Source organism: Vombatus ursinus, unplaced genomic scaffold (assembly GCF_900497805.2).
Source record: "Vombatus ursinus unplaced genomic scaffold, bare-nosed wombat genome assembly UNPS02014814.1, whole genome shotgun sequence".
Taxonomy (NCBI): Eukaryota; Metazoa; Chordata; class Mammalia; order Diprotodontia; family Vombatidae; genus Vombatus; species Vombatus ursinus.
This window is the reverse complement of record NW_020954592.1, coordinates 7,227,586-7,255,561: the sequence shown is the minus strand read 5'-3', so window position 1 is coordinate 7,255,561 and position 27,976 is coordinate 7,227,586. Positions and strand designations below refer to the sequence as shown.

At 38.5% G+C, this 27,976-nt stretch overlaps 1 protein-coding gene across 2 annotated transcripts; it reads right to left on the bottom strand.

Annotated features, from left to right (window-relative positions):
• Positions 1-640: 640 nt before the first annotated feature.
• Positions 641-27,976, bottom strand: TLR7 (toll like receptor 7). Of its 2 annotated transcripts, none has more exons than XM_027835458.1 (4): positions 27,828-27,976; positions 26,693-26,764; positions 26,144-26,285; positions 641-3,944 (listed from the first exon to the last, which is right to left on the bottom strand). In XM_027835458.1, exons 3-4 carry the CDS (start codon positions 26,246-26,248, stop codon positions 795-797), a joined length of 3,255 nt encoding a protein of 1,084 aa, XP_027691259.1. In that variant the 5' UTR covers positions 26,249-26,285; positions 26,693-26,764; positions 27,828-27,976; the 3' UTR covers positions 641-794. The 2 variants fall into 2 exon arrangements, with proteins under 2 accessions (XP_027691259.1, XP_027691260.1); XM_027835459.1 differs by having other exon boundaries at positions 26,189-26,285.

Here is a 27,976-nt window from a genome sequence, read left to right as displayed (position 1 = left end):
GTCAGCAATGTAATTTGATTCACAGCAGAATTATCACAGTTGTGATACAGGAACAGAACTCTGGATTTCTGAGTCTTCCCTCTTCATAATATCTTGTGTAGGGTCAAAGAGGTAGAGCCAGAAAGAGACTGAGAAACTGTATTTAGTCCAATCCTTTCAATTTACAGACGAGGAAACTAAGGCCCAAGAGGTTAAGAGATTTGCCCAAAGTCACATAGATAACCATTTGAGGTGCAATTTTTACTCAGGATCTTTGACCAAAGGCGGCGTTCTCTTCCTCATAGGCCCTGAGGAATTGGGATTATTTGGAGATGAAGTGTAACTGACGAGCCAAAAGTTGAGGACCAAAATTGTGACAAAGGATCAGGAAGTAAGAGAAAACAAAAGAAATTGGAGGTGGAAGATTTGAAAGTGACAGGGAATACTATTTGTTCACCTACATCCCCTGTGCCTTCCTGGTAGCTCCCAAGTAGCCGAGATAATATGTTCATATGATCTTATGTTCTTAGGAGATTCCTCAACACTGTCTGGTACAACTTTCTTGATAAGAGTTTGGCAATGGGGGGCAGCTAGGTGGTGCGGTGGATAGAGCACTCACCCTGGAGTCAGGAGAACCTGAGTTCAAATTTGGCCTCAGACCAGACACTTGACACTTACTAGCTGTGTGACCCGAGGCAAGTCACTTAACCCCAATTGCCTCACTCCCCCAAAAAAATTGGCAATGGGGCACTCTCTTCATGTCCCATATGAAACTCTGAAAACTTTTTCCACAGAGTAGTTTGTGAAGAAGAGAGCTAGAGCGTCTCTTTAAACACCTTACTGTAGGCTGTATCATTGTCTGTGGCTATGGCATTTTTCAGACACTGCCAAAAATAAGGATGAGCCTGTGGGTTGGTGGGCCATTCGAGGACAGAGCTCTTGCACAATCTTTGTCTGAGTTGGAGGTACTTAGATCTCTGAAGAGCTTTTTCAAGAAATATCAGAATAATCACATCTAGTTTTTCATCCATAAGCCTTTGATGTGACAAGTAAAATGCTGTCTTAAAGTTCCCTGACTTGACATAGGCATTCGTCATCACAAATATTGTTTTTTTGCTTAGTTGTATACTCTGGGAAAGGTTTTCCAAAACTGGTTTTCCTGGCAACCAGTCTCGTTCTTCAAGACATAAATTGAATTGCTTATCTCCTCGGCTTTCAATGTTTACCATCAGTTCTTTGATAACCCATTCTCCCACCTTTGGATCGCTGGTGTCGTAAATAATAAAAGCATCATAGCAAAAATCTGTTGAAGAGAGACGTTGATATCCCCTCAGTTTGGCTTTACAGAAATGATAGCTATACCACATATCCCAGAAATACAGGTGGTTTGTGACTGGAACAACCGTCAGGCAAAGAATAATGAATACTGAGATAGAGTACAGAATAAAATTAGTCAAATCTAACTCACACGTATATAAATTGAGTGAAATCAAGCTCTGGCCTTTGTGTGCTCCTGGTCCTGCACAGGTCACTTCAGTGGCCAAATAAGGAATAGTGACCTCTGTTTGGTTAATCCACCACACCAACCATACAGCATCACAATTACACAAAAAGTGATTGCCGTGTAAAAGCAGCATATCAAGATGGTCAAGGACATTTTCTGGGAAGCTAGACTTCTGAATGACACGAAGATCATTCGAACTAAGGTCCAGATATCTCAACTGAAAAGCATCCTGGAGAAAATTCTTTGTCAGGCGATGGATGTGGTTATGACTAAGTATCAGTTTCTTGAGACTTTTGGAACAATTGGATAGTACTTCAGGAACAGTGGTCAGATGATTATAACTGAGATCCAGTGTTTCTAGATTTTTAAGACAGATGAGCTTGCCCCAGTTGAAAGACTTAAGATTATTTCTGGACAAGAAGAGAGTCTTCAGATTCGGAGGCATGCCCTCAAAAACTCCAGGAGGCAAAAAACTGAGGAAATTTTCAGAAATATCCAACTCCTCCAGCTTGATCAGATTCCTGAAGAGTCGCAAATATCGGTTATCACCATCTCTCCATAAAATATCTAAGTGGTTTCCTCGGAATTCCAGAATCCTTAAAGATTCACTTTCCATTTCTGTGCTGGTGGAGGTGGAGATATCATTCCCATTCATCATCAATTTCTTCAACACAGGTAGGTTCTTGGTGAAATTAAGCATGTGAGTAATCCCTTCTGACAGAAAGTAGTGACTGTTACCACTAATATCTAGAACTTCTAGCTCCTGCAGCTCCTGAAAAGCTGTTGGATGAAGCAAATCAAGTTTGTTGTTAGAGAAATCCAGGTATTTCAATTTTGCTAAAGGTTGGAATTCACTGCCATCGAGAGCCTGGCTAATGCTATTTCCTGATAAATTCAGGCACTTCAGGAAAAAAAGATCCTGGAAATCACTGGACTTGATAAAAAATATATTATTTCTGCTTAAATCTAGGGTTTTTCCATATGACTCACAGTTATTGTTGATCAGTGAGAGAGAAGGCTTCTCTTTGCTTTTAAACATGCAACTTCGGGCAAACTCATCATATCTGAAATAATGCATAGATTCATATACTTGGGAAGCATGGAACTCCGTAGAAGTCCTGGCCATTGAACAAAATCCATTTTGACTTGATTCTCCAGAAGGAGATATTTTATTAACAGAAAGATCAATGTTTTTCAGAGCTTGGAATTCTTTGAACACACCCAGGTCAGCAATTTTGATAAAGTTGGTGCCAAGATCTAACACTTCAAGCTGTGAGAGATTCTGTAAGGGTAAGAGGTTGGTTCTTCTCAATTCCGTAAAGACATACCCTTTGAGCCTCAAGATTTTCAGATTTTTCAATGAAGCAAATGCTTTTGACAAGTTCAAATAAGCACAGTAGAGCTGCGGTTCGTAATTAAAAGACAAGTCCAGTTTTATGAGACTGTCAAGAGAATACAAAAACTTGGCATCTCCAATTTCATTGACCAGGAAGTTTTGGGAAAGGTCAAGTTCTTCAAGTTTGTTAGTGTTTTTAAACCAACTCTTAGGTATATCCCGGAGTGAATTACTATGGAGACGCAAATATTTTAATTCAGTTAATGAATCAAAAGCATCTGGATGGATCTTTAATTGGCTATTATTTGGACAAGGGATACAAGGAAAGGGGACATTGAAACAACGAGGGCAATTTCCACTTAAGTCAAGAATTTGTAACTGGTAGAGGTTTTGAAAATCATCCTTTTCAATGCTTTGGATAATATTGTTATAAAGGTAGAGTTCTGTTAAACTGGATGGTAAAGTAGTGGGAACAGTAGTTAAATTGTTAGCCTTTAGGGATAATACTGTTAAATTCCTCAGACTCTGGAAGGCATCTTTTTCTATAAAAAAAGAAACATTGCAAGGATTACGGAAATAACAATTTTGGCCCAGATAGAGTATTTCTAGGTTGTCCAAGTCAGTCAGGTTCTCTTTGGTGATAGAAAAGATGTTGTTTGCTTCAAGACTCAGCAGCTGTAAGCTGGAAGGAAGGCCCAAAGGTATCTCAGAGAGTTGATTTGCATCCAAGTACAATGACTTCAACTTAGTGAGATTTCTAAAGCTCCCAAAACTGATATTTGGCTTCTTGGTGCATATGTGGTCTTTTGACCCTAGTCTGACAGGAACACAATTGCATCGGAAATCAATTTCCACCAGATTTTTCAGGCCATCAAAAGAGTTTGGGGAAATTTTGGGGATGTGATTGATGGTGAGGGTCAGGTTGGTTGTATTGTAAGGAATTCCTTTTGGGATTTCTGTGAGATGTTTATTAGTGCAATTGACCATCACACTGGCTTCCATAATGTTCTGAGTCACGTTACAAGGCAAGGTTTTAGGAAACCATCTAGCTCCAGGAAGTTTGTACCATAGGAACAGATGAAAGAGAACAAGGAATGGTCTGTATAATTCTTGCATGAGGAATATCTGAAAGAATAACAGAAAGAGAGAGCTAACAAAGAATGGATTCTGGGCAGATCCTAGAGAGATGTGAAATTAATTTCCATTTATTACATCCATTTTAACAATAAAGATTTTAACCAAACAGTTCCCATCTTCAAACAATCTAAGCCTTCATGGTGAAAGCACGTTCAGATTTTAAAATTCTTGATCATTCTATCTTCCTTGATACTTACTTCTTTCCAGGTTTTTGGAACACCACTCTTTCCTCGTTCTTCTCCTACCTGTCTGACTGCTACTTCTCTGTCTCCTTTGCTGGATTCTCTTCCAGATCATGTCTTCTAACCATAACTGTCTCTCACCTTCTCTTCTCCCTCTACACTACTTCAACTTGGAGAGCTCATCGTTAATGGATTTAATTACCATCTCTGTGATGAAGATTCTCAAATCTACCTATCCTAGTCTAGATGCTCTACTGACCTCCAGTCTCATATCTCCAACTGCCTTTCAGACCTCTTGAAATGGTTGTCCAGTAAACATCTTAAACTCAATATGTACAAAATGGAAATAATTATCTTTTCCCCTAAACCATCCTCCTTCTACTTTTGCATGTTATTGTAGAGGGCAACATCATCTGCCTAGTCCTTTAGGCTCTCAACCTAGGAGTCATCCTGGGTTCCTCGCCATGTTTCACCCCACCCATACCCAATCTTTTGCCTGTTGATTTCACCTTTGCAACATCTCTTGTATATGCTCCCTTCTCTCTTCTGACTCTACCACCACTCCACTGCTGTTCTTCATCACCTCACACCTGTCCTATTGCAATAACTGGTAGGTCTACTTTCCCCAAGTTTCCCCCCAAACCAATCCATCTTTCATTAAGCCTCTAAAGGGGTTTTCCTAAAACACAGATCTGACCATGTCACCTCCTTACTCAATAAACTCCAATGGCTCCCTTTCACTTCCAAGATCAAATACAAAATTTTCTGTTTGGCATTTAAAGCCCTCCATACTTAGCCCCTCCTAACTTTCCAGTCTTTTCACACCTTTCTCTCTGCCATGTACTCTTCAAACTAGTGACACTGGCTTTTTCCATGGCTTGTTCCATGAACAAGACACTCCATCTCTCAGTTCCAGGTATTTTCTCTGACTGTCCCCAATCTTTGGAACACTCTCCCTCTGCTTTCCCTCCTCATCTTGGCCTCCTGGCTTCCCTGGTTTCCTAAGTCTAAACTAAAATCTCACCTTATGCTAGAAGCCCTTCCCAACACCTTTTAATTCCAGTGCCTTCACTCTGTTAATTATTCCTATTAATCCTGTTTATAGCTTCCTTTGTATATATTTTTGCATGTTGCCTCCCCCATTAGATTGTGAGCTTCTTGAGGGCAGGTACTATCTTTTGTCTCTTTTTGTATCTTCAGAGCTTAGCACAGGGCCTGACATACAATAGGCGCTTAATAAATGTATATTGTTGCTTGAGTCAGGCCTTACAAGTGGATAGTCTCAGATAATTCCATTGTGTGATTTTAGGCACATCCCTAGTCTATTGTTAATATGGCTAGGTCTCTATTAGTGCAGTTAATTAATGGAGTGAAATGATAGCAAGATTTGAATTTTAATTACATATGTCCATTGGGCTAGAACCAATTACCATATTCTATATCTATATATGTATGTCTGTCTTCAAAAAGTGTAAATTCAAATAACATGACCACTTCATGGTATTCATTTTTTTCTTTTTCTTTTTTTTCTAGGCATATGGGGTTAAGTGACTTGCTCAGGGTCACACAACTAGTAAGTGTCAAGTGTCTGAGGCCAGATCTGAACTCAGGTCCTCCTGACTCCAGGGCCAGTGCTCTATCTACTACCCCACCTAGCTGCCCCCATGGCATTTATTATTCTCATTAATTGGAACCTAGCTAGACCTGAAATTCTACCATTAGCATTTTACTTCTTTGGGATTTTTTTTTGGGGGGAGGAGCAGGGAAGGACACATTAGTGTAGGAATCTCCTGGTGTGGAAACCTCCTTTACCAATTCTATGATCCTATTATATATAGAGTTCTTCCAGTGCGGAAATACCTTTCGTCAATGTAAATCGACAATTCCTCTGTAATTTAGTCTTAGTTAGCTGCCTAGAGCACTGAGAGGTTAAATGATTGCCAATGATCATATATTTAGGGTGTCTTAGAGGCAGTGTTTCAACTCTGGTGTTCTTTGCCCTCTATCTACTATGCTCTATTGCTTCTCACTGTAGGATCATAAATCTAGAGAAAAATGAAACAGTCTTTACCCTATGTCCTTATGCTTTTATTCACAGTGGATATAAAGGAGAGTAAAATAGGCAGCTAGGTGATACAGGGGATAGAGCACCTGGCCTGAAGTCAGGCTAACCTGAGTTCAAATCCTGTCTCAGATGTTTACTAGCTGTGTAACCCCTGGGCAGGTCATTTAACTTCTATCTGCTTCAATTTCCTCATCTATAAATAAGGATAATAATAGCACCTACCTCTGAGGGTTGTGAGGACCAGATGAGATAATAATTGTAAAGTGCATCAGCATAGTGCCTGGCACATAGTAAGTCCTGTATGCATACTAGTTATTATTATTATAGGGAATAATAGGATTATTGATCCAGGGCAGAAGGGGACCTCAAAGGCCATCTTAACAAAACCCTCCATTTTACAGATCAAGAAATCAAAATCTAGGGAGGTAAAAGCCTTTCAATTAGGTCATACAGGTAAGAAATTTCAGAGGGGCGACTTGAACCAAGGTCCTGTCACTTCAGAGTAAGTCCCCTTTTCACTGTAACACAATTGCCTCTAATGAGCAAAGATGGGATTGAAAATCAGACTTCTTTTTTAATTTAATTTTTTTTACTTTAGGAAATAAAATAAATAGCGTTTCTATGACATAGTATGATTAAAAAAAAGATGATTGCACACGAAACTGCAAATCTATAATGTACAACTTGCGATTCCAGACTTTTGGAATATAAACCCGATGGTCTTTCTACTATTTATTCTATGTGAGTGCCAAAACCCATGCCTTAATGTCTTTGAGTCAAGTAAGGTTAACTTGTTACCTTTGGAAGGGGGAACACATTAAGTAGTTTTCAGTGGTTAACAATTGGCTTGGATTAGTTTAGCTGATCTTTTTTTTTTCCTTTTTCTTTCTTTCTTTTTTTTTTTTTTTGGTTAGGCAATTAGGGTTAAGTGACTCACCCAGGGTCACACAGCTAGTAAGTATCAAGTGTCTGGTCTGAGGCTGGATTTGAATTGAGGTCCTCCTGACTCCAGGCCTGGTGCTCTATCCACTGTGCCACCTAACTGCCCCAACAGATCTTCTCCAAGAAGTAAGTGTATACAGCAGAAAATGAGAGAGGCAATAGCAGATCATTATTGGCAAGGAGTGAGGTGGAAGGGAGAGCCAAGGAAGTGCCTAATGAGGAGGGAACGTCTCAGTAGATGGAGACAGTCCAAGAGAGTGTGTAAACTTTGGGGAAGGAACGGAGATCAGGTGAGAAGGAGCTAAGAAGGGAAGCTTGATCAAAACAAAACTGCCTCCTTCATGACTTCCCAGGGCTCTCCCTGACTTGAAATTGGTTCAAAGTTTTATTTTGTCATTTAATCTAATGATTTTCATGGATATTTTACTTCCAAATAGTATCTGGAAAGGAAAAAGTTGTGGCTACCTAAGATTTTTGGTTTGATTGATTTCTCTTGTTTTAAATGACTGAAATTAGTCAGTTAGACAAAGCTAGGGATTCTATGAGCCAGAGTTGAGAGGCAGTGTGTTCCAAAAGTAAGAGAAAGCCAGAGGTAGGAGATGAAATGAAGAGTAAGGAAATGGGAATAATATAAAATGTGACCAGCAAGGTTGTTGTTTGGCCAACTAATCAGACACTAGTAGTGTCTGGCTCTTCATGATTCCATGGACTTTGTCCATAGGATTTTCTGGGCAAAGATACTGGCGTGGTTTGCCACCTCCTTCTCCAAAGAGTCTCCATCTTACAGATGAGGAACTGAGGCAAATAGGGGATAAATGACTTGCCAAGGGTCACACAACAAGTGTCAGTCTTGATTTGAACTTGGATCTTCATGACTCCAGGCCCAGTGCTCTATCCACTGTGCCATCTAGCTGCCCGACTGGCAAGGTAGTGAGAATCATATTGTGGAGGGCTTCGAATGTCATGTTGAGGAATTTGCATTTTGTTCTAGAAGTAAGAAGGAACTACTGAAGTTTTTGGCTTGTTTGAGTATCCAGAGAAAACTCACTATTACCTTCCAAATCTACCTACCTAAACAGGATTAGGATCAAGCAGTCACTCCAAACACCCTTCTTGTTCCCTGATGCAAGGATAGTAATTATGATAATGTTTCCTACTCCAATTATAGGTGCATTCTATTTTGCCACAGACAAAAGTATGTTACAAATATGAATTTTAAAATGCACTTTAGGGTTGCAAATTTTTGTAATGACTTTTAATTACTTTTGTAAATTATTGACAACAATGTGATAATTCAGTCTGGTAGAAGTAGGGGGTGGTAAGTAAAATAAAACAAAATTCAATTAAGAAAACAAGAATTAGAAAGGATGATTTAACTCAGGCTGGGTATGATACTGTGAGAAACAAGGAAGACTTCACTGGTCCAGGGAGGTCACTCAAAAAAAAGATTTAATCACTGTGAGAAAGGGATATTTTCCCAGTAAACTAAAGGTAAAGAAGGCCTTCAGAAAGGAAATTGGTTAAAAGAGCTTCTAGAAAGATTCCAGGGCAGCTAGGTGGCACAGTGAATAGAGTGCAGGGCCTGGAGTCAGGAAGACTCATCTTCATAAGTTCAAATCTGGCCTCAGATGATTACTGGCTGTGTGACCCTGGGCAAGTCACTTAACTCTGTAAAATGAGCTGGAGGAGGAAATGGCAAACCACTCCGGCACCTGTGTCAAGAAAACCCCAAATGGAGTCATGAAGAGTAGGATAGGACTGAAAGACAACAATGAGGAAGGTATTGTAGGATTACTTAGCAGCAGTTCTTCTTTGGCTCTGCATTGCAATCCTTTACAATTTGATAGGCCTGGGAGGAACTATATTCTTTAGGAAACCCAGGGGAGATCAGAGTAAGACTCTGGTAGAGGAGGTTTAAAATAATGAAGAAAGAAATAAGATGGTCTCCAACCTTGTTTCTAGCTTTATGATCCAAAATGTGAGAACTGGAATGGATCTTAAAAATCATCCAATCTGGGGGGCAGAACCAAGATGGTGGGTTGGGGGCAGCCACCCCGCTGAACTCCACCAACACTCCCCTCCAAACAACTTTAATGCCTCAAATATAATTTTGGAGCGACAGAACCAACAAAAGGTGAGGGTGGGACATTTTTCCAGTCAAAGAAAACTTAGGGAGTTGGTAGGAGAGGTCTCTGACGCCAGGATAGAGGCCTGTCTAGAGTGTATGTGGCAGCAGCAGTAGTAGCAGCTCCAGGATCTCTCAGCCCAGAGATGGTAAGAGGGTCAGACAACTGCTCAGAAAGAGATTACAAGGGACCCTTTGCTGGCACTGGATAAAGCTGGAGCTGATTGGCAACTCTATTGCTCATATTCTGGGTTGTGGTTCCAGGGCCGAAAGGAGTGCTAGAGTTTGTGCCTGCAAGGGACCAGGGGCCCTTCCTGGGTAAAAACCAGAGTGCAGACCAGGAGAACAGCAACCACACCTCTCTCCAGGTCACACCATCATGGAAATACCAAAAACTTCAAGACCCCAAGAACTAGCTCTGAAAAAGCAGCTGGAAAAAGCCTGACTCTTGGGACGGTGCCTCCCCACCCTTAGGTGAGCAGAATCCAACTTTAATATCAAGTTCAAAGTCAAGAAATAGATTGAAAAAAAGAGCAAACAACAATGACAAAAAAGAACCTGACCATAAAAAGCTACTCTGGTGGCAGGGAAGATACAAACTCAAAAGAAGATAACAATGTCATATCTATCTTTGGTGTCTTATACGTGAATGATGTTTAATAAATTTTTATTGGCTTTAATGGAATTCCTTTGTTGAGGTATAATAAATTTTTGTTGATTTCAATTGAAATCACTGGTCCTGGCCTATTCTCAAATGTCTTGGTCCAACCAAAATGGCCTCAGGAATGTGATAAGCCAAACAGTAGCTGGATGGATGGCATTGTATCAGAAGCCATGCTGAAAAATTAGTGTTCCACAGCTAATATAAGAAGGAAATCTCTCTAAAAAGGATAAAAGAGTCACACAAGGAACTCAATTCAATTTACAACCAACAGTAAGATGAGTAAAACAAAATTTTTTTAAAAAAAGATTTTTAGATTTAAAGATCTTTTCTCAAATCTTGTTACTTTAAAAGGAATATAACTGAGAATTTAGCATTTGTCTCTAAGGAGATGTTTTTGGAACAGGCTTAAGAATATAAACTTTTTCCTTTGTTCCACTGGAGATTTCTATACCTGGATATTCTGTCCTTTTCCTTTTCCATTTCAACCATCTGGTTGTTCACCTACTTCAGATAAGACCCAAACTCTTAGTTTTAATTTACTTTTGGGGGGGTGGTAAATCAACTTTGAGACACTTCTTTTTTTTCTTTTTCTTTTCTTTTTTTCTTCTTTTTCCTTTAGTACAAATGATGCATGTTTTCTCAATAATTGCCAAATGACATTCATCTTGTGGTAATTTGATTTGTAAGAAAAGAACACACCGTTACATAGGGAAGGCTTTGGTAATGAATCATAGCTAATTCCACATGTAAATACACTAACTAAATTTGGATGCTCAATTAGGGAGTTAATTATGTTGAAAATGGGATTGCTCCCTTTGAATGCACAGGTGTTTCTGTCCCTACACTTAAGCCCTGGATCCTTTCATCCTGGGAAAGCAAAAAATGAAAGTGCCTATTGTAAAACCACTTAGCCCAGGCTTCTCTACGTTGTCTTACATATCTATCTACAAGATAAGCATTTACAGCGGAGAAAGGCCTGCTTCTTGTTAATTTATATTCCCTTGCAAGGTGATGTTTCCTGAAACTCTCTTATTTTAATGCTTAGGGGTTTTTTTTTCTGTTTTTCATTTTGTTTTGGCTATTGTTTATATTAATAGACTCACAAATATTAAAAAAAAAGTAGGAGAAGCTTACGTTTGGTACATGGGCACTGTGAAAGATTGAAATGTTTTATGCATTTTTATTTAATACTTAACCACTGAAAAAATGAATATTTCCACATATGAAAAAACAGAAAAAGAGGATTATATGCAAAACTGTGAATGTTTAAAAAAAAAAAAAGATGCAAGAGGGGCAGCTATGTGGTAGAGTGGATAGAACACCAATCCTGGAGTCAGAAGGGCCTCAGTTCAAATCCAGCCTCCAACACTTAGTAGCTGTGTGACCCTGGGCAAGTCACTTAACTCCAATTATCTCCCCAAAAAAGTATATCATAAATTCAACATTTTTCTTTCAAAGCTGTCCTGTTTGAGATTAAGATACTTGAGAGGAGTTTCTAAAGGTCTCTTCTAGGTCAAAATCTATGATCCTTTAAGTAATTTCCCGGGAACAAGCCTACGAGCTCAACATTTTATTTAGTTATTATCTTCCCTTTAAAAAGCTCTAAGTCTGATTTTCATTCCTTTTATTGGCCAGATTTGAGTGCAGAGCTCTTATTGACATCAGCGGCTACTCTATGGACAGAATTTCTGACTATGGGGTGGGAAGAGAGTAGAATCTGTCCCAGAGTGTCTCTCGTCATTACCCAAAAAGGTCTGAATGGGCTAGAACTTGGGGCCAAACATAATAAGATGAAGTTGAATAAAGATAAATGTAAAGTCCTTATATTTCAGTTTAAAAAAAAAAAAATCACCTGTGAACAAGATGGAGGAATTGTGTCTATCAAACAATTGTTGTGAAAAAGATGTGGGTTGGTAAGCTCAGTGTGTCCTGATGTGGCCTGCAGCTCTCTCTTTCTATCCCAATATCTAAAGCAGTGCTCTGCATATAGTAGGCATTTAATGAATATTTGTTGCCTCAGGCTGCATCAATATAGGCATAGTGTCTAAAGAGGGAGGTAATGAGGTGATCAGATCACATCTAGGGTAATGTATTCAATTCTACTTGACCCATTTTGAGGAGTTGCTAAGTGCTTTATGGATGCTTTTTGACTTATTGATAGACACACACTTGTCTCCCCCCAACCTCTTTTCTTACATCACAGTAATTTCCTAGCAACCCTCTCCCCACTCTCACACATTAAACCCTCCCTTGACACACATACACAGAAAAACAATCATGCACAACTGACTGATAAAGCAAGTGTGTTTGACAGTGTAATAATTGTGTGATATTCAATACCCATAGTCACCTACCTCTCTTCTGAAAGGAAAGGAAATGTGTTTTATTCTCTGCTCTCTGAAACTAAAATTGTTCATTGTATTTAATCAGAGTTCAGTTGCCATTCAATGTTGTTTTCATCGTAGTTATAGTCATTGTGCATGTTACTTCCTAGGTTTTGCTTTCTCCTCTTTTCATGTTTCTTTAAATTCCTTATACCAATAATTTCTTTTGGTATAATATTATTCTCTTACCTTTGTGTACCACAGTTTGTTTAGCTATTACCTATTTGATGGGTGAATCAATTTGTGTGTGTGTGTGTGTATGTGTGTGTGTGTGTATGTGAATATGTCTCTGTGTGTGAATGTTTAACTAGTGTGAAAAGTGCTCCTACAGTTAGTAACACAGTAGAACTTTCTTTCCGTCACTGACCTCCTTAGGGCATATACCCACAAGCAGGATCAATGGGTCAAAGGGTAATGAATAATTTAGTGACATCATTTATAAAATGCCAAGTTGTTTTCCAGGATGATTGTACCACTTTGCAGCTTCTCAAACAGCATATTAGTATGCCTGTCTTCCCACAACCCCTTGATTAACTGTTTTACATTTTTTTAAATCCTCTGCCAATTTGATGTTTTGGAGGTAAAAGCCTTCAAGTTGTTTTACTTGGCATATTTTTTATTAGTGATTTAGAGCCATTTTTCATATGGTTATTGGTCAGACTACCTTGGGAAAGATACTGAGAAACTGGAATATATGCAGAAGAAGGTAATGAGAATGCCGTGAAGGGACTGAGCTTGTGCCAGAGCATCAGTGGAAGACAGTGGGGGGTGTAGCCTTGGAAAGATAAGACTGAGTGTGGAGGGTTGGAGGTGACCTGTCTTCAAGTATTTAAAAGGCTGTTCTGTCAATAAGGCATTGGTTTTATTCTGCCTGGGTCCAGAGTGGTGGACTAGGAACATTTAGGGGGAAATTCAGAAGCAGACTTGGGCTTAATACAAAAGCAAACACACACACACACACACACACACACACACACACACACAGAGCTAGGTGATGCAATGGATAGCGCACTGGCCCCTGGAGTCAGGAGGACCTGAGTTCAAATTTGACTTCAGATACTTACTAGCTGTGTGACCCTGGGCAAGTCACTTAACCCCAATTGCCTCCAAGCTATCAGAAAAAGAAACCAAACTGGAAACAACAAAAACAAAAAAACATGGACTACTTGGGGAGGTAGTGGGTTCCCCTCTGTGAGAGCTCTTCAAGCAAAGGCTTGTTCATAAGACCATAGATGTGGTGTTGGAAAGTTCCTCCATAGTTTCTATTTCCTTTTTTTTTAATGGTAATTTTTATTTATTTTTTTGTTTTCAACATTTACTTCCACATGACTTTGAGTTCCAAATTTTCACCACATCTCGCCCCTTCCCCCACCCCAAGATGGCATGCATTCTGAATACCTCTCCCCTAATCTGCCTTCCCTTCTATCTCTGCCCCCCTTCTCTTATCCCCTTCCCCTTCAATTTTCCTGTAGGGCAGGATGGATTTCTGTACCCCATTTCCTGTATTTCTTATTTCCCAGTTGCATGTGAAAACTTTTTTTTTTAAACATGTGTTTTTAAAACTTTGGGTTCCAAATTTTCTCCCTTCCTCCCTCCCCACCCACTGATAAGGCAAGCAACTCAACATAGGCTATACATGTGCAGTTATACAAAACACTTCCATAGTAGATATGCTGTGAAAAACTAACTCTATTTCCCTTAATCCTATCCCCCCCATTTATTCTATTCTTTCTTTTGACCCTGTCCCTCCTCGGAAGTATTTGCTTCAGATTACTCCCTTTCCCAATCTGCCCTCCTCTCTATCACTCCCCTACTCTCTTGTCCCCTTCCCCCCCTATTTTCCTGTAGGATAAGACAGATTTCCACACCCAATTGAGTGTGTATGTTATTCCCTCCTTAAGTCAAATCCTATAAGAATAAGATTCACTCATTCCCTCTCACCTTCCCCCGTTTCCCCTCCATTGTAAGAGCCTTTTGTTTTCTGCTTTTTTTGTGTGGGATAATTTACCCCATTCTACCTCTGCCTTTCTCCTTCTCTTAGTATATTCTTCTCTCACCCCTTAATTTTATTCTCCAGATATGACCCCTTCATTTTCAACTCACCCTGTGCCCTCTATCTATCTCTATCTGTCTATCTATCTATCTATCTATCTATCTATCTATATACATATAATTTTTTCCCCTCCAACTACCCTAATACTGACAAAGGTCTCATGAGTTACAAATATCATCTTTCCATGCAGGAATGTAAACAGTTCAACCTTAATAATTCTCTTATGATTTTCTCCTTCCTGTTTACCTCTTCATGTTCCACTTGAGTCTTGTATTTGAAAATCAAATTTTCTATTCAACTCTGGTCTTTTCATCAAGAATGCTTGAAAGTCCTCTATTTCACTGAATGAACATTTTTTCCCCTGCAGGATTATACTCAGTTTTGCTGGGTAGGTGATTCTTGGTTGTAATCCTATCTCCTTTGCTCTCTGGAATATTATATTCCATGCCCTGAGGTCCCTTAATGTAGAAGCAGCTAAATCATGTGTTATTCTGATTGTGTTTCCATAATACTTGAATTGTTTCTTTCTGGCTGCTTGTAATATTTTCTCCTTGACCTAGGAACTCTGGAATTTGGCTACAATATTCCTAGGAGTTTTTCTTTGGGCATCTCTTTCAAGAAGAGATCAGTGGATTCTTTCAATTTCTATTTTGCCCTCTGGTTCTAAAATATCAGGACAGTTTTCCTTGATAATTTCTTGAAAGATGATGTCTAGGCTCTTTTTTTGATCATGACTTTCAGATAGTCCAATAATTTTTAAATTCTCTCACCTGGATCTATTTTCCAGGTCAGTTGTTTTTCCAATGAGATATTTCACATTGTTTTCTAATTTTTCATTCTTTTGGATTTGTTTTACAGTGTCTTAATTTCTCATAAAGTCATTAGCTTCCAATTGCTCTATTCTAATTTTTAAGGAAGTATTTTCTTCAGTGAGCTTTTGGACTTCCTTTTCCATTTGGCCAGTTTTGCTTTTTAGGGCATTCTCCTCATTGGCTTTTTGGACCTCTTTTGCCATTTGGTTTAGGCTATTTTTTAAGGTGTTATTTTCTTCAGTATTTTTTTGGGTCTCCTTTAGCAAGCTGTTGACTTGTTTTTCATGATTTTCTTGCATCACTCTCAGTTTTTCCTCTACTTCTCTTACTTGCTTCTCAAAATCCTTTTTGAGCTCTTCCAAGGTCTGGGACTGATTCATATTTTTCTTGGAGGCTTTGGATGTAGGAGCTTTGGCTTCGTTGTCTTCTTCTGGTTGTATGTTTTGATCTTCTTTGTCACCAAAGTAAGCTAATATAGTCTGACTCTTTTTGCGCTGCTTACTCATGATCCCAGCCAATTACTTGAGTTTTAAACTCTTTGTTAAGGTAAAAGTCTGCTTCCAATGTGAAGAGTATGCTGTCCCAAGCTTCAGGGGTTTGTACAGCTGTTTTCAGAGGTACTTCTAGGGACCTGTAAATTTTCAGTTCTTCCAAGGTGGTATGATAAGGGGCAAGGTGTTTTCTCTCCACCACCACAACAAGCTCCACCGCACCAGTGTTCCTCCTCACCCCAGGACCGCCCCTCAGAACTGTGACTCAGATCCAAGAGATTGCTGCCTCAGAACTGGCAAAGAGATCCCTGCAATCCCCCTGTGATCAGCCACTCGATTCCCCCTCAGTCTGTGGGCCAGAAGCTCAGGAAAAAGCCTGGGCCCTGAGCCACGCTCCAGACTTGTGGCTGACACCTAGTTCCTCTCTCACGGCAGTCACAGACTTTTCCCACTGACCTGCTAAGTTGTCTTTGGCGTTCAGGGGTTGAGAAGTCTGGAAACTGCCACAGCTGCCCACAATTCAGTCTTCTGAGGCCTGCTCCAGGGTTGCTGCGGCCTGCGTGTCCACACTGCACTGCACTCTTCTCCCCGCCAGGCGCAATATACCTTTCCAATAAACCATCCAGGCTGTCTTTGGCTGGAAATGTGTTTCACTCTGTCTTTTTGTGGTTTCTGCTGCTTTATAATTTGTTTAGAGCCATTTTTTATAGGTATTTGGAGGGCTTTGGGAGAGAGCTCAAGACAGTCACTGCTTTCCCTCTGTCATCTTGGCTCCGTTCCCCATAGCTTCTATTTTCCAACCTCATCATTTTGCAGATCAAAAAATTGAGTTCCTCAAAGTGAAATGACCTGACCAAGGTCATACAAATAGCACTTGGCAAATCTAGGATTCAAACCCAAGTCTCCAATTCCTTTCCAATTGCACCACAGTGTTCTTTCCCTACCCTGACTGTTGGGATTCTTGTCTGGATATGGGTTGGGCTAGAATACCACCCATGTCCCTTCTGTCTTTGGCATTCTGTGCTCCTCAGCATACAGAGTTCCTACTTGTGAGAGTGGTGCACGTCTTCCCATATTGAGGTGAAATTGCTAATTTGATATAAGTCCTATATTTCTTTTAAAGCTCTTCACAATCTAACTCCAGCTCCCTTTCCATATTTATTATATATTACTCTCTTTCACACTGTCTACATTCTAGACCTGTTTGCTGTATCCTAGACACTACAACTCATCTCCTGTCTCTATACCTTTGTACCGGCAAAGGAATACACTTCATTTTTACCTCTGCCTCATAGCATCTCAGTAGTAGAGTGGTAAGAGCATTTGACCTAGTGCTCAGGAAAGGCCCAAGTTCAAATCTAGGCTCAAATATGTACTGTGTGACCTTGGGCAATTCACTTAACCTCTGTCTAACCCAACTGTAAAATTAGGTTATTTAAAAAATGGGATCAGTTTACAGCACCTACCTCCCAGGGTTTGTATGAGGATTAAATGAGGTGACATTTGTTAAAGTACTTAGCACAGTGCCTGGCACATAGTAGGTGCTATTAAAATGCTGGCTACCATTATTATTATTAATAAACCCTAGTTTACTTCAAAGCTCAGCCCAAGTGCCACATCCTACAGGAATCCTGTCCTAACACCCCTGGTTTGTTATACCTTTTCTCTGGAAGTTACTTCCTATTTTGCATTCAATTTTCTATGTACATGTTTTTTCTCCAGTAGAATATTGGCCCCTTGGGGCAGCTAGGTCGCACAGTGGATAGAACACCGGCCCTGGATTCAGGAGGAGCTGAATTCAAATCCGGTAGCAGACACATAGCACTTATTAGCTGTGTGACCCTGGGCAAGTCACTTAACCCCATTGCCTAGCCAAAAAAAAAAAAAAATTGGCCCCTTAAGGTCAGGGGCTATTTGATTTTTGTCTTTGTAAATCCTCAGGACTTAGTACAGTGCCTAACATATAGGAGGTACTTAATAAATATTTGTTGAATTTCATTGATATCATATTTCAATTTATTAATTGCTTTTTTGTCCCCTGAGAAATGTTTAGAATTATTCTCTAGAACATAGGTAAGTATTCCAGCATTAACTGGAGATCAATATTAGGGATTTTTCTACACTGGCTTATGTAAGCTAATCTTTCTTTCAAGCACTAATCATCTGCTCTCCTTAATTAAGTGCTTTTCCCCATTATTACTGTCACCATTTATTTCTGAGGCCAGCTGTCTTATTTATTGCCCAGCAGGAAAGGACTTTGAAACCAAACCATGAGAACTAATGCGGTTCTACTCCTCCTTCATGAAAGGGATAAGTAGTGGAATTTCTTCATGGGGTGGGTTTATTATTTTGTTTCCAAACAACAGCAACAAAAACATTAGGTATAGAGAAACCTAGATCATCTCTTGGTCTTCCTTGCCTTCTCCAGAATTAGCAGAAACTTATTAAAGACCATTTCAACGTACCCTAGCACTTTGAACATATATAAATGTTTGCTGTATTGAGGAGAATTGGCACTCTTTCAAAACTTTCTTCCTACTGTAATCAGAAGTGCATTGAAAAAGGGTAAGCTAAGCAGGAAAATTAACACATTTTGTCAGAGTTCTGTGTCAAATACTCATTGATTTATCTGTTCCAGAAGATTTTAGGATTTTAGGCAGCTGAGGGGTGGGGATTCAGTGGATAGAGAGGTGGGAGTTTGAATCCTACCTCAGACACTAACTGAGTGATCCTGGGCAAGTCACTTAACCAAAGTCTGCCTCAGTTTCCTCATCTGTGGAGGATTATAGTACCTTCCTCCCAGGGTTGTTGTAAGGATCAAATGAGTTAACACATGTAAAGCACTTTGCAGACCTTGAAGTGCTTTGTAAATGCTAGGTAATTATTTCAAAATTTTATTCCCTGTAAATGAGGAGGATATCATGTACTACACTTAGCAATAAGCATTTTCCAGTAATGGTATATTGTCAGACTCTAAATGTTTTTTACTCACTCCATACTGTTGTTCCTTTCTTTTTTTTTTTCTTTTGGCTAGGCAATGGGGTTAAGTGACTTGCCCAGGGTCACACAGTTAGTAAGTGTTACGTGTCTGAGGCCTGATTTGAACTCTGGCCCTGTGCTCTATCCACTGCACCACCTAGCTGCCCCCTCCAAACTGTTTTTCTAACTAAAGCTGAAAAAAGGTCTTAGAGATAAAACAGATGAAAGTCTGACCAGGTGGTGTCCATTAGCATCCAATCAGGAGACTTTAGTGTGAACCACATTTCCCATTATATAAACAAACAAACTTGTGACAGGACATTGCACAGTGGATAAATATATTTCCTAGGGTAGTATTTATCTCCATGGTCTCATGAGCCGGAAGGGACTTTACATATTATCTAGTCCAATTGGTCATTTCACAGATCAGGAAACTGAGGCCTAGAGAGGGGAAAGTGACTTGTCTTATATCATACTCTTAGTACAAAGCCAAGATTGAAATTCACATCTTCTGTGTGATGACTAACTTTGACAGATTTAGCCCTTCTCAGTAATGCAAGGATCTAAGACTTCTTCAAAAGTCTCATGATGGAAAATGCTATCCACATCCAAAGAAAGAACTATAGAGTTTGAATGCAGATTGAAGCATACTATTTGCTATTTTTTTTCTTCTGTTTTGTTTTGTTTCCTCTTTCTTGTGGTTCCTTTTATTGGTTCTAATTCTTCCTTACAACATGACTAATGTGAAAATATGTTTAATAGTAATGTATATGTAAAGCCCTGTATCAGACTGCACGCTGTCTTGGGGAAGGAGGGGGAGAAAAATTTTAAACTCAAAAGCTTATGGAAGTGATTGTTGATAAATCAAAATAAATTAATAAAAAATAAAAAAAAAAGAAATCCACATCTTCTGACTTCAAATCCAGTGCTTTTCACTAGACTGCTTTGCTCTTTAGAAATGAATGCTCTTGTTGAACATGGTAGTGCATGTCTATAATCCCTGCTGCTGAGGAGCTGAGGCAGATGGATCCCTTGAGTTCAGGAATTCTGAGCAGCAGTAAGGCTAAAGCCAATTAGGTGACTGCCCTAAGTCTGGCACCCATATGAGGAGCTCCCTGGGAGCAGAGAACTGTCAAGCTGCCTAAGGATGCAGGAACCAGCCCAGTTAAAAAAAATGGAGCAAATTAAAGCTTTTGTGCTGATCATTATTGGGATTGGGCCCATGAGTGGCTGCTGCATTTCTAACCTGAGTGAGGAAAGAAAGAAAGAAAAGAAAGAAAGAAAAAAGGAAGTAAGGAAGGAAGAAAAAAGAAGGAAAGGAAGGAAAAATAAAGAAAAAAGAAGGAAAAAAGGAAAGAAGGAAAGGAAGGAAGAAGGAAAGAAGGAAAGGAAGAAAGAAAGGAAAAGAAGGAAGAAGGAAAAGAATAGAGAAATAGAAGGTAAGCAAGGAAGGAAAGAAGAAAGAAAGAAGAAAGTAAAGAAAGGAAGGAAGAAGGAAAGAAAAAAAAGAAAGATGGAGGGAGGAAGGAAATTAATACTCTCATCTATAAGCCCCACCAATTTATTTTGTTTGCCAATTCATAGAAACATCATCAAGCTTCTGACATCTTGCTTTATAATTGTTATATTATTTATCAGCAAAGTTTCCCAAGTGTGGGTGCCCTCAGATCTATAGATACAGAGGATGTAAGTAGAACTTTCTGAGCTATAACCTAGTCAACAGATGGTAAAAGCGAAATGAGGTTAAGCGGTCTGGGACATGAACCATGGTAGAGGAAGAGCAAGGGTTAGCCTGGTTTGTCTTCTTATTTGTAGGTTTATGGCTCTAGACCTGGAAGGGGCCTCAGTGATCACCTGGTCCATCTTCCTCATTTTTTAAATGAGGGAACTGAGGCCCAGCATAGTTAAATGACTTTCCCAGGTAAGCATCAGAAGTTGTATATGAATCCAATTCCTTGGATTCCTTAGTCAACAAAAGTTAATGCATTTCTTTGATTCTTCAAAATGAGTTTTATTTAGCTGTAATTCTCCTCAAAATTATAAATATGGTTTATTATTTTGAAAATATGCTATCACATGTATAAAGTTTGCTCCCAAATCATATGTATTATGATGTATAAAACTGTAAAAAGTTCAACTTTTATCAATTACCAATGAAAGTCAGTTTATATCTGATAAACATCCATGTCTGGCCCAGATCAGGACCTAGAAAGCTCATCGTTAAGTATGATACTTTACTGTAAACTGATATCCTTGGCCCTGACTTGGACCCTCCCCAGGACCACCTGGTATCTGGCCCAAGGTCTGCACACTGACAATCCCTCCATTGTGGTTTGCAACCTCAGCTTTAAGCATCTGGTTTCTCAAGCATGGGTTCAGAATGAGGTTGCTAAGTGTTCCTTCCATTTAATAAGCAAAATGAACCCAGTCTATGGCTATCTTCTCTGTAAAGTAATTCTCTTGAAAACCAAAATGCTCTCTCTCTCTTGAAATTATTTTATATTATTATTTGCACTCTGAATTTATCAGTTTTATACTAGCGAACATAAACTCCTTGAGGGCCAGGACTGTTCTGTTGTTATCTTCCTGTTTTCAGCCTGGCACAAAGTAGGCTCTTTAATACAGAAAACCAAATGGTGCAAGAGTGTGGACTTCTTGTGCTATTTAAGAAGCTAAACATGCCCAATGCTGGTTAACAGTTAAAAAAAACAAAACTGCAGTCAACTCATGAATGCAGAGGGATATTACATAAGGAACAAGGAGAATGAAGATTTCAGAGTAATATTGGAAGATTTGTATGAAGTAATATAGAGTGAACAAAAAGTAGAATCGAATGATCAACACATACCATTATAACTAAGTGCTTAATGATATGGTTGTTGATTGATTACAACTCTAGCTTTTGATGGCAACAAAACTCAGGTTAAAAAACATTAGATGACACTGGTATTAACTCAGTCATCCACATGTTCTTTAAATATATTTTGTGTGTGTGTATATATGTGTATTTGTATATTTATATATATATATGTATGTATGCAAATAAAAACTGCTAAAGTATAAGGATGCAAAACTAATGGTCATGCTCCTTCTTTTATCCTGTTTTGCTTAACTATTTGAGAGTACTTACATGGAGGTGATTTCATCAGAAGTATACTGGGGGTCTTTTGATGTGTTGGAAAAATTATCAATAAAATTAAGGAAAGGATGAGAAGAAAGTAGGGAGGAAAGGATGGGAAAGCAAAGAAGAAAGAGAGCAAAAGGAGAAGGGAGGGGAAAGAAGCAAGTATTTATTAATACTTGTGCCAGGTACCATGCAAATTACTTTACAAAATCTTATTTGATTTTCACAACAACTCTGAGAAATAGATACTATTACTAGTTCTCTTTTACAGTTGAGGAAACTGAGGCACAGTGACTTGCCCAGAGTCACCCAGTTAGTATGTGTCTAGAGGCTAGATTTGAACTTAGATCTTCCTGACTCTAGGCCTAGCACTTTAGCCTTTGTACCACCTAGCCACCTAGGGTAGAAAGGAAGGAAGAAGGGAAGGAAGGAAGAGAAAAAAGGAAGGAAAGAAAGAAGGAAGGAAAAAAGGAAAGAAGGAAGGAAGGAAGGAAGAAAGGAAGAAAAAAGAGTCAAACAAACAAACAAAAAAAAGATAGCAGCCCAGCATAGGGAGCATCTACTTATGCTGGCGGCTTAAAGGAAGAATCTTCCTTCCAGCTCATGGGTACAAGAACCCAGCATAAGGTAGTACTGCTCCTTGACACATATACCCTTTATTTCTCAGGTCATAAGGGGCCAGAATTTTGAAAAGGTGATAGGGCTTTCAGGAGTAAGGCTGTTGAAGTAGAAAGAGCACTGGATTATAGACAGAAGGCCTGGGTTCAAATCTCATTCTTTCACTATCTATGTGACCTTAGAAAAGTCACATAACTTCTCAGCACCTCAGAATGTGATACTTGCACTATCTTCATCACAGTGTTAGTGTGAAACCATAAAACACTTCATAAATTTGAGCAATTCTTATTACTGGAGAATGGAAAGTATTCCAGGCTGTATTGATGGAAAGTATAGCCACAAGATTAGTGACTGTGTGGGGAATAGTTGATATGGATTTGAAAATCAGAAGACCCATGTTTAAATTCTGGCTCCACTCGCTAATTGTGTGACTGTGGATAAGTCATTTCTCTGCTTGGATCCTCTGTTTCTTCATTTGTAATATAAAGATAATAATACATAACTCACACAGCTGTGGTGAGGAAAACATTTTGTAAACCTTAAAGTCTTCTAGAAATATGGATATTCTTAGAATATGTGAAATAGAAAATAGCAGATAAGGTAGTAAAAGTACCAGGTGGACAATGGGTGGAAAACTGTGAATGTTCTGACATTTAAACATTTTACACAGAATGATTAGAATTCAGGGGTGGGGAACCTGGGGCCTGAAGGCCACAAGTGGCCTTCTAAATCCTTAAGTGTGGTCAAAAGACTGCATATAAGGATTTAGAAGGCCACATGTGGCAAAGCCCCAGGATCCCCACCCCTGGATTAGATAAATGCACATTCTTTTCATCGCTAAGTAAGCACTTTGAATAAGAGAAGAGCCTATATATGTGATATTTTTATACTTCTCTGTTGTGACTAATAGATTTCCTTAAAGGAGAAAAGCAACTGCTATTCTTTCTCTGATGGAGGAAAAAAAAAAAACAGAATGGAACCCAGTCCTCTTCCCTTTTCATAAATGTTGAAATATATCTAATTGCATGTTAAGTTCTCTGACAAGAAATGCCGCAAAACTGTAAGTCTTATTACAGCATAGATTTGTGTACTATTTATAGAATCATTGAATCTCAGGATGGATAAGGATCTTAGAGGTCATCTATCCCATCCTTTAACATTAACAAAATTATCTAGGGTCTGCTTGAACACTTCAGGGACAGGGATCTTACTATCTCATAAGAAAATGTATTTAATTTTTGCACAGTGACAATTGGTTAAAAAAAAAAGTCTTACTTTTACTCACTTTTGGTTGGAATCTGCTTTTCTGTAACTCCCAGCTGTTGAATTTTTTACTCTTCCTACACTTTGGAGCCAAATAAAATAAATTTAACTAACCCACTTCTATACGACAGCCCTTAAAATATTTGAAAATTACTATCATTTTTTTAAGATAACTTTTTTTTTTCTAAACTAAATAGATTCGCTTCCCTCAAAGAGGCCACTATGTGGTGCCATGGATAGAGATCCAGATTTGGAATCAGGAAGACTAGTTCAAATCTTGCCTCAAAATGCTCATTACCTGTGTGACTCTGGGCAAGTCACTTAACTTGTGGATTAAACTTTAAAAGTGTATCATGCATATACATTTTTTTTCCTGTAGAGAGCTGGTTGTTTAAATATTTAACTTTTAACTTTTTTTTTAGGCAATTGGGGTTAAGTGACTTGCCCAGTTTGGTCTGAGGCCGGATTTGAACTCAATGTCCTCCTGACTTCAGGTCCAGTGCTCTATCCACTGCGCCACCTAGCTGCCCTTGGTTGTTAAATATTTAACAGAACAGTCTGGCTAGTCTGGTCTTCAGGTAGAGACACACAAAAGAATTTTTTGAAGAAGGCCACTTAATAAGTCAAAGTCCAAACTTAATGTTGTGATTTAATATAGTAAGAGCATGTGTTAGTAATATACAAGTCTAAGGTGGGGTAAATCCAGACCAAAATTGAATAGCCCTTGTAATAAACTTTATGAAATTTTTAAAAATCAAATTACTTTATTTAAAATAGACTATGTTTATTTAATTTCACCCTGTGTATGTATGTGTGTGTGTGTGTGTGTGTGTGTGTGTGTGTGTGTGCGTGTGTGTGGAAAGACCATCATCAGTTGTAAACTTTTATCAATCATTGCCTAGGCATAGGGTACTGTGCTAGGTATTAATCATACCTTAAGAGGTAAAAAAGAGGTTAAAAAAAAAGTTAAAAAGAGGTAAAAAGCATGATTCCAACCACCTGTATCTTAAATGCTTGCCTAATACTATCCATCTATCCACACACCTATACATACACACATATCTACCCATACATACATATATCTACACACACATGAAAAATAATTTTTCAGACACAAATATGAGATTATATCTACATTTTGGGGAAGAAGGAGTTGGCATACAAATTGGCATATGAAACTTCTGATAAGGAAATTCCCTCTACCAATATAGATTAATACATGCTCTGCAATTTTTAGTCTTAGAGATTTGCTTGAGCCACTGAAAGGTTATGAGACTTGCCCATGGTCATATATTCTGTATCAGAGGTGGGATTTGAACCCAAGTCTTCATGATTCCAAAGCAGTTGATAGAGATATTCATTATACCATGGTTCCAAGAAAGAAAGAGACAGAGAGACGGAAATAGAGACAGAGATAAAGAGATGTGTGTGTATGAGAGAGAGAGAGACAGAGAGAGAGAGAAAGAAAGAGAGAAATTGTTTTCATCTAAATTTGTGTGTCATTTCTAACAAAGCAAGACTGGATTTGTACAGAAGTTATACTAGCAGTTTTCTTTTTTGAGATATAGATTTGATATTCTTTCAAAAACCTTTGGGACCCTCTCTTTTAGAGTATAATGAAGCATTGACCAATGTCTGTAATACATGAATTTTTGTTTACAAATCAGAATTTTTTTCTGTATGCTCTGATATATGTCTAATTATAGGTAACAAAAACATGATCAAATATTTGACTTGCTGCATGGTAAAAAAAAATAGATGAAACAAAGATCACTGCCTTTTTTTTTGTCATTCTTGATTTGTGTTGTGTATATGTATATACATGTGTGTATATACACATGTATGTCCTGGGTGTCCCCAAAGTTTTAGTCCAGTTTTAAACTAATCAACTATATATAGTTATTAAAACTATGTAATTATATTAAAATTATTTTACATCTATTTTTGTGTGAATATTTATAGAAATGTACATCTACATATGTATATATGTATGTGTATGTATGAGTGTTTAGTTTGTCACACATGATATTGCAAAAGGGTGTAGTTTTGAGATATTAAAACTATATATGTATATTAAAACTGAATATATGTATATACATTATATATGTATTAAATTAAAGCTTACAACTGCACTAAGACTTTTGGGGCACACTCTATCCCACATACACACATACAGAATAGAGATGCCATACATTTTGACCAGGTATCAGACTAAATTCTCAGACTCACCAAGCAACAATATTATTTTAAGAGCTAAAGGGTTAAAAACAAGAGGAAGGGAACATGATCATTCATAAAGGTCATTTCTGCTACTCCAAACTCTATTCTTAAGCTGAATTTACATTCATTCTAGCAGAAATTTAGAATAAGCAACTATTCTCTGCCTCTTGATTGATCTCGGATTAAAAAAAAAAAGAGCAAACCAAGTTCAAGCCATTTTACATAACACTCAACCAAATTACAAAGTATTGAACAAGGCATTTACCAAAACATTTTCTTTTTTTCTTAGGAAGCCAGAGTTTGATCCTACCATTTTTGGTGTTGTTTTCAAAGTGGGATGTAGCGTTCTTGCTGGAAGAGAGCTGGACATCAAAGAAGCAGAGATCAGCCTGACATCAGTCCAGTAGCTTTAGTTAAAGTAAAGAAAAGGAAAAGCATCAGGTTGTACTGCCCCCGGGGGAAAAAAAAGCTTTGCTGTCTTCACTAAAATTTTTCAAAAAGTACTACTGAGAGTAACTATTAATAGTGTGAACTTCCTCATAGTCGTTATAGACTAGAAACTTATTTTCTTTCAGAACATCATTTAAAGAGATTATAAAAAGTCTTGCTTCTCCTCTGCTGTTCTTTCCAGGAATTTTCATTGGAGATATTTTTTTTCTTCATTAGTTTTCATTCTACTCTAATATCATTTGTGGTGTATATATAAATATATATATTATATATATGCACACATATATACATATATATTTCCAGTTTACAGATTGACTTAATTCAAATGAGATGTAATATTCATCCATATCAATGTTGTGAATACCTTTTGAGTTCTCTCTCTGCTTCTGCAGGCTCCAAAGACGAAGAGTCTCCATGGAATAAAGAAAAATCAGTACTGCGTGGGAAGGAAATGAAAGAAAGATTAAATAAAATAGGAGGAAGTATACACTTACTGAACAAAGAGCAGACAGTCTGAGACACCAAGTTTTGCAGAAGTACAAAGTTTCCTTTGTTTTCTGCTAATTTAATTGTGGCTCAGGAAAAACAAACAAACAAACCCCACCACTTAAAACAAATGAAAAACATCAGTTCAAAAGAACACCCATTGGAATATGGTACCCTGCTCTTCTTTCCTGGGGTTACTTTTATACATTCCTGTTCTGTCTCCTTCTCTTGCTTTCTAATTGATATTGTAGGTCCTGCTGGTCTGGACAAACAAAACAAAATAAAAAAACACCAAGCCCCCCCAAAAAAGAAATCAGTTGGTTCAGTCAATTCAGTGAAGAAATTTTTTTGAAAAAGGAGGTTAGGTTGTATGGGCAATACCTTTTATTTGGCACTTTGCCCGTACTACCTGTAGTGTTATTTATGATTTTATGTCTCCATCCTGAACCCCCTCTTGAGAGTGTAAATCCTTATTTGATAACTATATTTCAATATAATTAATTTCCTTTATAATTTTATGCATTTTATTTGATGCTTAAAAACAAAACTAGCCATTATTCTGAGGAGTCCGTAGGTTTCACCAGACTGCCAAAGCTGCCCGTGACAGAAAAGACCTAGACCAGTGGTTTCTAGTTCTGATACTACATGGCAATAATTAATCAGGTATCTGATCAATTCAGGGACTAGGGGCAAGGGAGAATATTTTAAAAAGTCTTCAAAAGATGTAGCTGTATCATCCACAGGATCAGCTGCCAGACTATGATTACACAAGATGCTGCAACTTCCCAGGATGATGGCTTTGGAGACTGGGATAGAAGCATGTCTATTCTCAAGGCTCTCGGGTTCAGAGTCTTGAGCTATGTCTGTCAGAGTCTGAGGGGATATAGTAGTCAAAGCTGTAGCGACGATTTCACTTGCCTGGCTTGTCCTTCCATCCTTCCCACCAAACTCCCCACCTTCACCCTGCACCCTCCCCTGTACCCACACTTTGCTTCTTAGACTGGCTTTCCCACCTTGTGGGTGGCAGTCATTTAGTAGTTGATGAGGATGATGAGCGGCCCCTCCTTCACAGGAATTGCTACCCTAGATGACGGCTGTGAGGGCTAGGTTGGAAGCAGGATGGTTAGACTGGGGGATGCTGCTACACTCTGGGCTCCTGGGA

Coding starts and splice junctions, on each gene's coding strand:
- TLR7 (XM_027835458.1), bottom strand. CDS start 26,248: ATGTCCAGCTCTCTTCCAGCAAGAACGCTACATCCCACTTTGAAAACA. Junction 3,945..26,143: donor GAAAAAAAGAAAATGTTTTG/GTAAATGCCTTG, acceptor TTATTCTTTCAG/ATATTCCTCATGCAAGAATT.